The sequence below is a fragment of the Xyrauchen texanus genome, chromosome 13 (genome assembly GCF_025860055.1).
Source record: "Xyrauchen texanus isolate HMW12.3.18 chromosome 13, RBS_HiC_50CHRs, whole genome shotgun sequence".
Classification (NCBI taxonomy): Eukaryota; Metazoa; Chordata; class Actinopteri; order Cypriniformes; family Catostomidae; genus Xyrauchen; species Xyrauchen texanus.
The window spans coordinates 14,659,448-14,672,342 of NC_068288.1; the positions used below are offsets into that span (position 1 = coordinate 14,659,448).

General features: G+C 41.1%; 1 protein-coding gene and 1 long non-coding RNA gene across 2 annotated transcripts in view; both read right to left on the bottom strand.

Annotated features, from left to right (window-relative positions):
• The window catches only part of LOC127654050 (uncharacterized), a 165,180-nt gene that overhangs the window by 19,122 nt on the left and 133,163 nt on the right, over positions 1 to 12,895 (bottom strand). The window lies entirely within an intron of this gene.
• Positions 415 to 12,895, bottom strand: part of col18a1b (collagen type XVIII alpha 1 chain b) — a 56,054-nt gene continuing 43,573 nt past the window's right edge. The window contains 9 exon segments of the mRNA XM_052140949.1: positions 415 to 2,714; positions 2,804 to 2,919; positions 5,030 to 5,227; positions 5,478 to 5,861; positions 7,272 to 7,304; positions 7,523 to 7,648; positions 7,808 to 7,872; positions 9,711 to 9,867; positions 10,101 to 10,214. Of these exon segments, the coding sequence (XP_051996909.1) occupies positions 2,510 to 2,714; positions 2,804 to 2,919; positions 5,030 to 5,227; positions 5,478 to 5,861; positions 7,272 to 7,304; positions 7,523 to 7,648; positions 7,808 to 7,872; positions 9,711 to 9,867; positions 10,101 to 10,214 (1,398 nt within the window). The 3' untranslated portion in view covers positions 415 to 2,509.

Here is a 12,895-nt window from a genome sequence, read left to right on the forward strand (position 1 = left end):
CCTTATTAGTCAGAATCATGCATTGTATCAAATGTATATACTTATGGTGTTGAATGAAGGCACATGTGCATGTGATGTAATGCAGTGCCTTCTTATATGGTGTGACACCAACACAATATCTCTGATGTGACTCATTCACTTGAGCTGAGACAGCCACAGTTTCAAGATTTAACTCACTGTGTTGTTGTTCTATATCGGAGTGATTTATAACATGAGCGTGTGCATGACAGTATTGTAAGTGACGGTCAAATGGGGTTTATTTGCTGAAAGACTTTCAAATAATGGAGGTGTATTTTAAGATGTGAATTTGCAAGGATTCATCTGTCATTTTAAAGGAATAGTTCAGGAACAGTGGGTGAACTATTCCCTTAATGAGACTGTTACTAGGAACATTTCTGGATTGATACAAACCAGGATTAGTATTACAAGTTGTGTTCATTTATTGGTATACGTTCCATTGAAAATACAGTAACTATAATTGCTCCCATGTCTGTAGTGTCTTATAAAAAGCATTACTTTGTTAAATGATGAGTAAGTACAACAGGCAAGAGGCTATCGAACATGGTTTGATATAATACAGTGTAAAAAATACACTTTCAGAATATATATCAACTGCATATTGCAATGGCATGATTCTTTGAGAACCCAAGAGGGACGCAACTCTCTTAAAGACCCCATGAAATCTAAAGGAAAGTCTTGTGGATTTGAGTCAAATGTCAGTGCTCTCCATAAAGACAACTTTTACCAGAGATCTGCATCTAGAATCTTCCTATTCCAGGAAAAGGGACCAAAAAGTCTTCTTGAGTCTTCCTGCACTGACATTCTGAATATAAATAATGCCTCAATAAGACCAGCGTCTGACTAGCAATAGCACAAGTAATGTTTCACAGCTTTGATGTAAACTTAAGAATGTTAAAAAAGGACTATCCCTTTGATATGACCTGTCCCAATATCCTTTTCCTGTAGGAAACACTGTATGTCATCGCAGGATAGAAAAATGTGCTTAATCGATTTGAGTCAATTCTGGTGATGTTGGGAAACTAAATCAACCAAACCAAAAACATGATTTGGCTCTTTTGATTAATAGTTTTAAACGCCTGTTATTATGTACTTATACAGTCATGGAATGTTTCTGAAATTGTTATTGTTAAACATGTTATATTTAAAATCAATATAAAAGTATTAAAAATATATTTGCAAAGTGTAACAATTGACAAATGTTTCAGAAAAAAATGTAACAAAAATGTGAATGAAAACGGTAATGAGAATAAAATACTAGTTAAAGAGAATTAGTTACTAAAGAGTGATAATGTTGACATTTTCTTTGGCAATCCTGTAAATCTCTTGTTTAACCCTTGTGCATCAATAAATAACAGTTACTCAGAGGACCTTAGAGGACACAAATGTCAGCATCAAAAAACTGCCATAATAATATTACACGAGTAAATCTTTTTAACCAACATCAGTCCTGATCATAACTCCCAAATATTCATTCATTTTCAGGATTTTAACCCTTTAATGCCAGTTTGTTTACATAATGCCACTGTTGTTTTTTTACTTTTACGCACACACACACACACACACACACACACACACACACACACACACACACTTGTATCTGCATCATGTATTCAGTTGTCCTGCAGGACTCTATAATACAGAAACAGTGAATAGGGGAAAAGCTTGTATTTGCTCCATAGAATAAACATGAGAAATGGCAGCACCTGGTGGAAAATATTATAAATGTACATTTTGAAGCCAAAATATGGAATAAAAGCAGAATATCACAGATGGCACTGGGGTCAAATATTGCAGTTTTAATGGGTTTCAATGGGGACAATTTTGTCCTGAAGGTCCCGAGTGTAACTATTCTGTGTACACAGTGTGTTATAGAGGTGTTATAGATGTGTTATAGGAACTGAGGTTGAAATATAAAAATTCCCACAAAAATACACAGCTTTGCCAAAATTTATGCCGTTGACATTAACACAGACAAAATGAATGAAAAAGACAAAAATGTCCCGAAGGTTGCACAAGGGTTAAAGCACCATTTATAGCGAACATTTAATTCATAAAATGTTTTGCCATCGGATGTTCCACACTGCTGTTATGTGTAAAAAAAGAAAAAAACAATATGTAAATGTAATGTTTGTAATGGAAAGCATAATAGTGATTTAACCCTGAATGTGGTTTTGTGGGTTATTAATCCATTTTTTCTTTTCAGATGATCAAGCATGCGATTGTATGTTTTCTCCTTTGACAAATCTGTCTGTTGTCAGGTTTGAGAGAGGCAAGATATATATGTATTTTTTTTTTTCCGTTAAACTGTGATCTAATGCACCTACATACATGGATGTCACACAGCGGTTGGTAGGAAATAATACAATTATTCAAGTTTAAATCTGAAAATACATTTAGATACACATCAAACAGATCATGTTTCAATTTGTTGAGTTCTGACTTAGTGCTTATTCCCTTCAGACACATTTTGCTTGGCAGAGGTTCAGATTCATTTAGTAATGTAGCTGTTTTCAATGCACAGAACGACAAAAGAGCTGGTGCAGCCGCGGGGTAACTGCTGAAGCAAGCAGTCATCTTGGAGAGAAGAAGCCATACCAGTGACGGCATGACTTCCTGTTCGCCACGCCTCACAGTAGCTGTCTGTCTGCCCGTGACCACGAGTGCTGGACCCATGCCACACCATCTTCTCTGGCCTATTGAAGAGGTTATGGGAAAATATTATCTAATAATTGATGGTTTTTGTTAAGGTTCTGTTTAATAAAGACCTCATAATCTCCCTTACCAGGCATCATCGTTGAGAACATCTCGACCATCAAAGGAATATATGCGTGCATTATTTCTCATTTTACCCTCCGATTCACTAAAGATGGATTCCCAGTCACTGAATAATTCTTCATCCTGTGGTGAACAGTGAAAAGCTGTCAAATATGGGGTTAAAACTGTTTAAATAATAAATAAAGGTTCAAAGATTATTCACAGATAAAATAAGATCCACACACACTTGTGCGATGATAAGTCACAGGTTGGTTAATTCAGCACTGAGCTGTGATTGGTCAGAATAAGATAATGAATCTCATTATCTATTTTCAAATCTTATTTTAGTCATTTGTGATATGTTTTAATTTTATGAAACCTGTTACATTTATTTGTGGATGTCATTTTATTTATTTGTGATCATCTTTCTATTTGTGAATGTAAAAAAAGACTATAGACTATACTAAAATATATACATATATATATACACATAATAAGGTACTATTCATTAATATTAGTTAATACACAAGGTATCATGAACTTACATTCACTTTAAAAACTTGTTTAATACTGATTTATAAATATATCTTGTTCATTGTATGTTCATGTTGGTTCAAACTAAATAAACTAATGTTAACTTATACAACTGTATTATACAAATGTACTAGTCTATGTAGAAATGAACATTAAAGGGATAGTTCACCTAAAAATAAACTCACTATTCTCATTATTTACTCCCCCTCATGATGTCTCAGGTGTAAAAGACTTTCAGAACACATTTGAAGAATAATAGAGAAATATCTCAGCTCAGCGGGTCCTTATAATGCAAGTGGATGGTGATCAGACTTTTGAAGCTCCAAAAATCCCAGACAGTCAGTATAAACATCATCCATACGACTCCAGCGGTTAAATTAATGTCTTCTAACATGATACGATCACTTGTGCGGAGAAAATCAATATTTAAGTACTTTTTAAACTCTAAATCATGCTTCCGTTCAGCAGCAGTATGCACGTGTGATGTAAGCATGTTTGCATTTGAAACACACGAGAACTGATGCACATGCGACACTGTAAAACATTTTGTAATTTTAACAGTGAAAAACTGTAAAAATGCTACAGTAAAAAAAATGTTAATTGGTTAACTGTTAATTACCTTAATATATATATGGTAAAATATTGTTTTATATATTTAAAAAGACAATAAATATAGTTTTACCAGAAAATATTGTAAAAAATTATATATATTTTTTAATGTAAAAACTATGATTTTCTGTATAATTGACAGTAAATATTTACATTATGTTTAGCAAGAGTGTACATGTAGTTTTATGGTAAATTATTGTTAAAAGTATGGTAAAAAACAATAATCGGGCGTTCCCAGAATAAAAAAAAATCTGTTCACCATCCACTTGCATTTTAAAGGAACATTCTGGGTTCAATACAAGTTAATCGCAATCAGCAGCATTTGTGTTATAATATTTTAAAATTGATTACCACAAAAATTTATTTTGACTCGTTCCTCCTTTTCTTTAATAAAGCACAAATGTGTGTTCCAAAGACACACTTATAATGCAAGTCAATGGGGTTTAATCTGTAAACATTAAAATACTGTTTCACAAGTATAAACACAAGACATAAACAATATGTGTGTGAACATGATTTTACTGTCATTAAATCACTTAATAACCACATCTGTGTGAAGATATAGACAATTATACAACTCCGTTGCCATGACAACATGACACGAGAAAGTAGCACATCTCAAAAATGATGATTTAATCAACTTTACAGCTCAAATAATACACCAGTTTAACAGAAGAATTAATGCTAAAAAGAACATTTTTGATTTTTTTAAAGAAAAGGAGGAACGAGTCTAAATAATTGTTTTTGTTAATCAACATTATGACGCGTCGACCTGCTGAGCTGAGATAACTTTCTATTTTTCTTCAAATGTGTTCTGCAGAAGAAAGAAAGACACACACATCTGGGATATCATGAGGGTGAGTCAGGGCCGCCGCTGGCCAAATTGGGGTGTAAGTGCAGCCGGTGGACTTTCTGGTGCCTGTATAGTCTGCTTATAGGGAGCGGTGGTACTGGGGTGAGCAAATGATAAGAAAATAAAAAAATTGTGAACTATTAACCAAGATTAATATGCTTAACAGCATATTGTTTACAATTCTGTGACGGTTTTGTGCGTGTTAACTAATATTAATATATAAAACCTTAAAATTGTAAACAGTGTTGATAGTCTTACTTTAAGATTTACTATTGGAAGCTGATCTCGCTCATTTTTTCGGACAATACTGTAGAGATCCTGTAATCGTGATGATAGGAAAGCCCTGAACGTTCCTTTAAGCCCAATGGCTTGTGCCTGTGAGAAGCACTGGTGGTCTACACCTCTGATCCCTCGCATGTCGCCCTGTTGAGGGGAGTTGAGGGCGATCAAGTGCAGCTAAGGTGAGAAAATACAAATGATAATGTTATTGGTACCTGAAAAATCTGAAGAGAAATCACCGGATAACTCAGCTTGCTAGAGTTAATGAGCCAACACATTTGTCACTGTTTAAAGTGCATGTTTGACTAAATTGTTTAGCATGAATTTGCTATTAACCCAGATTATGGCTGGATACCTGGGATAGATCTGCAATTGAGTATGTAAGTGTCTATCACACATGGACCGCTATAAATGATCAGGTACTGACCGCAGGGCCTGATGTATGAGTGTGGCCTGGAGGCTTGGTCTCTTGAACGATCGGTCTGTGATATGGTATACTAGGATATCTGCTGTCAGGATACCCAGACTGATTTGGGCGGCTGCTGTGCACGGGATGTCTGGGATCAGGATAGCCGTGGTAGATTGGGTCGGCTGATGGAGAGTATCCTGAATCAGAGTGTCTGGAGTCAGTTGGAAATAAGTAGCGTGGATCTGTCTGGTCATGGTATCGGGGGTCGTGAGATGGTTGGTATCTGGGATCAGGTGGCACAGGGTACTGAGCCTCTGGTTGAGGAGGGGCCTCTGGGGGAGCGGCTGTAGAGGAGTCCTGAGAGTAGTGAACCACTGGGGGAGGATCCACTGCTGCCACCACCTGGTTGATCAGGCAAAAAAAAAAAAACAATCACAGGACAAATGTACAGAGCCCCTAAGAGGACACGGCGTGAATTTTCTTTCTGAAAAAGTTTTGCGTTCCCTCACAATAAGTTTACCAAAAAGAAAAACACACACAGGTGTCGGAGAGCTGCCCGTAACTCTCTCTCTCTGTCGCACTGTCATTTCCGGTCAGCCCTTATCCCTCTAGGCTTGATTAGCCTGATTAGGGGCCGGGTGTGCGGAATCACGACCCGGCCCGCCCTCCGCCCTGCCACATTCCTCCCTCGTTCTCTCAGGTTGGGGAGCCCCCGGCATGACGTACACCCCCACCCCCCTTCTTTCCCTCTGCCAGCAGGTCATCCCCGTCTACCTGGATGAGAGAGGGGACAAGGGGAGGGAAACTTAAAAAGTAAATGTGGTACTTACGCTCCGTAACGGGGAAGGCCAATGTGGAGGGGCACCGTGAGAGAGGAGATAGAGAAAAGGAAAAAATAAATACATTTACTCACCGGTTTTCCGATACACCGTAGCTTGGTCCTCAGCCACTCCTCCACCCTCTAGCGGATGACAACCATGCTTCCCGGGGAGGATCGGAGGCAGTCCTCCGGCCACTGGCGGACGGAATGCCCCGCTGCGTTCCGGTGGATGGAAGGGGTCTCCCACGCCCCTGGCAGCTGTCCTCCCACTCCAGGCGATCGGCCAGGAGCCCCTCCCCGCTTTCAGCGGCTGGAAGGGGTCTCCTCTGCCTCTGGCAGCGGCCCTGACAGTTCCAGGCGGTCAGTTAGGAGCCCATCCTCCCCTCGCGTTCAGTGGCTCCTCCGTCCCCCAGTGAATGCCCGCGGCTGCTCCGCTGGGGTGGATGGTTGTGGTGAGGACTCTGCTACAGCGCATTCTTCCTCCTTCGTAGGTTTTGGCACCAGTGTAACAAGGTAAACGGGAAAGGAGGTGGCGAGAACCGGCTTGGCAATATAACTGATAATTTAATAATGAACATAACCAAAAAGACAAACACACACACACACACACAGGTGTCGGAGAGCTGCCCGTAACTCTTTCTCTGTTGCACTGCCATTTCCGGTCGGCCCTTATCCCTCTAGGCTTGAAAAATAAAAACCTCCAAATGTAGATTTGAATTACCATAGTTTATTTTTCTATATTATTACTATTGCGAGGGCACACAAAACTCACCCACAAAATTCCCACCCTGTCCTCTTAGAGGCTCCGTACAAATATGATCACACTTTTGTCTAACTGTGAATTCTGGCTTGCATTGATACTTGTGAGTGTTAATCACACGCATGTTCAATACAGACAACAGTTGTGATGTTTTTACACGAGTGGTACGCTGGAAAACTTTTATTTCAACTGTGAGGACAAATGGCTAAAATATGTTTTGTGTTAAACTCACCAGATCCCTACGAAATGGGGTGTATTCTCCAAGCTGAAAAATAACAAGAATAATAATGAAATCATTTAAGAAAATTACCAAAGGTGTAGGTGAGGATGCGCGTTAACAAAGTATGCCAATAAAGTATAATGGCAGAACTAAAGCTAGAATTCAAATGAGTTTATTGACTCAATATTACAGTTGTAATGCTATGCAATGAGAGGACTGTAATATGTGAAATACAAACATAATAAAGACATGTTGAGAATTACCATGATTTGTCTGATGCCATCCTGTACTCTCATATAAAGATCTCCGTTGTCTATTACATAGACCAGCGTGCCTTCTGGTTGCTGCCGAGTAGCAGCAATGGTGCCAAAAGTCCTCAAAACAATCACCTGAGGAAATCAGAACAGATTAGATTGAGCTACTGTCCCATCCCATTAGATGCTAAGATTAAAGGAATTCATTACGGTTTGGGAGGACATGAGGGTGAGTGAATTTTCATTTTTGGGTCAACTATTGCTTTAATATGCTTTTATCAAAGGACCACTCACCCCAGATGACTGTCCAGGGGGTCCGGGAGGACCGGGTGGTCCAGGTGGCCCAGGAAAACTGATGGCTAAAGGATCAAGGTGTTATCATGATTTTAAGCAACTTCACTGATGTTTTGCAATTTATGGGACAGGACAGTGGAGGGAGAGAGAGATCAGGACGTGGTACAGGTCTGATTTGAACCAGTATCATTGTGAGCACAACAGCTCTTTTAACCCTCCTATCGCGTTCAAAATCAGCATTCAGCTTTTGCATTCTTGGGTCAGTTTTGACCCGGTGGACTTTTAAACTTATAAAGCATTTATAATTTAATTGTTTATCAAAACCCATATTTTAGCTCATTGCATGTTAACTGATAAATATAAATGTATCATGTCAGGGTTTTTTTTAAAAAAAAAAACAAAATGAAATTCTTTTCAAAATATACAGTACATTGATTACAGCTAAATCAGTGTGATACATGAAGATTTAAATTTTATATAAAATTTGAATATAATAATGCATTAAATTCAAATAAAGTGAGAATTTCTAGTAATTCTCATATTAATTACTCAAGTCATTACTGCTGAAAAACTACTCAGAAGTCAAAATCACCTTTTTCCAACCAAACAACCTCAAAACAACTACACAACATCTGTACTTGTATACAGTATTTTTAAACTAAATGTATTCAGTTTAATGCCTGAACTGCTGAATGTTAATGTGTGATTATTATCAGATCGGTCTGTAAAGGGCAGCAGAGGAAAATGTGGACAATTCTTCCATTATTCAGACTTTGTGTGCTTGAATTTTTGCTCTTGCGACACCAAACACACAGTTTTTCCTTTGATGTAGTTTATTTGTTATGTCTGTTACATCTGTATGGTCAGTTATGTGTGTTTGTGTGTGTGTGTGTGTGTGTGTGTGTGTGTGTGTGTGTGTGTGCGCGCGCGCGAGAATGTGTATGTGTGTACATGTTTGTAAACAAGATGTGTTCCAATTTTGGGAAAGAGGCTAAATGTAAGTGTTTTTACGAACAATCGAATTCATAAATGTGTGCTCATCTCTGCATAATATGTGTGAAGCCACAATTGATGCCAGGAATGCGATCGATGCAACAATTGTATAACAATGGTTATATCTGTTAAATAATTTCTTCAAAATTTTGGTAGTCTTGACAAGTCACACAGTTTGGTTCCTGTACGAATACTATGTGGTATTTAAAGATTATGATTTACTAAGAGATTATGGAAGTTATATTTAAACTTGGTATTGGAGGAGTGAGAGTGGGCTAGGATCAGTGGCGGACATGGGCAGTCGCCCAGGGTGGCATCTTGCGGGAGGGCGGCACACCCCCGGTCAACAACTTTGGGTGCGTTCTCATCTAGGGTGCGTCTGATGCAATTTAAGATTTTACATAGTCTATTGGACCCCCTTTAGATTGTATAAACTTGGTCTTAAAGACACACCCACCTGCTGGTGATGCCAATCAGAAGACGGGGACACAACCAATGTTTTTTGGTTGAGGGTTCAGAGTTTTGTGTGATGTATTGGACACAAAATTAAATTTTGCCCCAGACTCTGTATTTTAGGTGATGGGATGGTCATTAATATTGGGGATAGACATTAAAAAAAGTTTGGTCCTAGCTGGAGTTATGATCAGCAGACGAATCATCTTCAGGTGGTGGAAGTCAGCTGGGACACCCTCGTTTCGTGGGGAGATGGGCGGGGTGGCAGCATTTGAGAAGGGGATTTTGGGAACAGGATGGAACATTGGATTTTTTTGATAGGAAGTGGGGTGAATATTTGGCTTTGTTGGAGGGTTCTTGGGGAGGGGCAGTGACCCAAATACAATAGGAGGGTTAAATTATGAGCCGTACAAAATAATTTTCTCAACCTATGAGAGTGTCTGTGTGGATTACTCACTTTGTGAGGGTCTGTATGAACCTGGAAGTGATGATTCTGATGATCCAGGTGGACCTGGTGGGCCAGGATTACCTGGACGACCATCATTACCGATTCCTGGGGCTCCAGGAAGTCCAGGGGGACCTGGAGGTCCACTAATAGACTCTCCTCTTGGACCCTATTGCAAAATTAAAGCCTCAGTCACTATTCACTATTTCAGTTATTCTACTCACAGAAAAAAGATGCAATGAATGTGAATGGTGACTGTGGCTGACATTCTTCCTAACATCTTTTATGTAAAAAATAATAATTTGGGTTTGGAACAACATGAGGGTAAGTAACATATAGAAGTCAAATAATTCCACTGTGTGCACAAAAAAGGAAACAATAATTTCATGTTTCATGTCTCACCGGTGGTCCAGGTCTTCCAGGAGGGCCCTGAACTGCACCATATGGAGAATTGTGATAACCTCCTCCCAGATCTCCTTTCTCTCCTTTAGGACCTTGTTCCCCTTTCAACTCATTCTAAAACAAACAGGTGTAATTTACATATAAAGGAATATGGGTACATGCTGTACATTTTACCCATCACACACCCACCCACACACACACACACACACACACACACACACACACACACACACACACACACCCCTAAACCCAATGCAACCCATAACACAACCCCTAAACCCAACAAACCCCCTAAACCCAACGCAACCCCTAAACCCAACGCAACCCCTAAACCCAACGCAACCCCTAAACCCAACACATCCCCTAAACCCAACACAACCCCTAAACCCAACACATCCCCTAAACCCAACACAACCCCTAAACCCAACGCATCCCCTAAACCCAACACATCCCCTAAACCCAACACAACCCCTAAACCCAACGCATCCCCTAAACCCAACACATCCCCTAAACCCAAACCCTAAGCCCAACACAACCCCAAAACCCAACACACCCCCTAAACCCAACACAACTCCTAAACCCAACACATCCCCTAAACCCGACGCAACCCCTAAACCCAACGCATCCCCTAAACCCAACGCATCCCCTAAACCCAACACAACCCCAAAACCCAACACAACCCCTAAACCCAACACAACCCCTAAACCCAACACAACCCCTAAACCCAACACAACCCCTAAACCCAACAAAACCCTTAACCCAACACAACCCCTAAACCCAACACAACCCCTAAACCCAACATAACCCCTAAACCCAACACATCCCCTAAACCCAACACAACCCTTAAACCCAACACATCCCCTAAACCCAACACAACCCCTAAACCCAACACATCCCCTAAACCCAACACATCCCCTTAACCCAACACATCCCCTAAACCCAACACAACCCTTAAACCCAACACATCCCCTAAACCCAACACAACCCTTAAACCCAACACATCCCCTAAACCCAACACAACCCCTAAACCCAACACATCCCCTAAACCCAACACATCCCCTAAACCCAACACAACCCTTAAACCCAACCCCTAAACCCAACACAACCCCTAAACCCAACACAACCCCTAAACCAACACAACCCCTAAACCAACACATCCCCTAAACCTAACACAACCCCTAACCACAACACATCCCCTAAACCCAACACAACCCCTAAACCCAATACAAACCCTAAACCCAACACAACCCCTAAACCCAACCCCTAAACCCAACACATCCCCTAAACCCAACACATCCCCTAAACCCAAAACATCCCCTAAACCCAAAACATCCCCTAAACCCAACACAACCCCTAAACCCAACACAACTCCTAACACATCCCCTAAACCCAACACAACCCCTAAACCCAACACAACTCCTAACACAACCCCTAAACCCAATACAAACCCTAAACCCAATACAAACCCTAAACCCAATACAAACCCTAAACCCAACACAACCCCTAAACCCAACACAACTCCTAACACATCCCCTAAACCCAACACAACCCCTAAACCCAACACAACCCCTAAACCCAATACAAACCCTAAACCGAACACAAACCCTAAACCCAACACATCCCCTAAACCCAACACAACCCCTAAACCCAGCACAACACCCTAACCCAACACAACCCCTAAACCCAACCCCTAAACCCAACACAACCCCAAAACCCAACCCCTAAACAACCCCTAAACCCAACACAACCCCTAAACCCAACACATCCCCTAAACCCAACACAACCCCTAAACCCAACACAACCCCTAAACCCAACACAACCCCTAAACCCAACACATCCCCTAAACCCAACGCATCCCAACCCATCCCCTAAACCCAACACAACCCCTAAACCCAACACGACCCCTAAACCCAACACGACCCCTAAACCCAACACATCCCAACCCATCCCCTAAACCCGACGCATCCCCTAAACCCGACGCATCCCCTAAACCCAACACAACCCCTAAATCCAACAGATCCCCTAAACCCAACACATCCCCTAAACCCAACACAACCCCTAAACCCAACACATCCCCTAAACCCAACACAACCCCTAAACCCAACACAACCCCTAAACCCAACACAACTCCTAACACATCCCCTAAACCCAACACAACCCCTAAACCCAACACAACTCCTAACACAACCCCTAAACCCAATACAAACCCTAAACCCAATACAAACCCTAAACCCAACACATCCCCTAAACCCAACACATCCCCTAAACCCAACACAACTCCTAACACATCCCCTAAACCCAACACAACCCCTAACACAACCCCTAAACCCAATACAAACCCTAAACCCAACACAAACCCTAAACCCAACACAACCCCTAAACCCAGCACAACCCCCTAAACCCAGCACAACCCCCTAACCCAACACAACCCCTAAACCCAACCCCTAAACCCAAGACAACCCCAAAACCCAACCCCTAAACAACCCCTAAACCCAACACATCCCCTAAACCCAACACAACCCCTAAACCCAACACATCCCCCTAAACCCAACACATCCCCTAAACCCAACACATCCCCTAAACCCAACGCATCCCCTAAACCCAACGCATCCCAACCCATCCCCTAAACCCAACACAACCCCTAAACCCAACACGACCCCTAAACCCAACACATCCCAACCCATCCCCTAAACCCGACGCATCCCCTAAACCCAACACAACCCCTAAATCCAACAGATCCCCTAAACCCAACACATCCCCTAAACCCAACACAACCCCTAAACCCAACACAACCC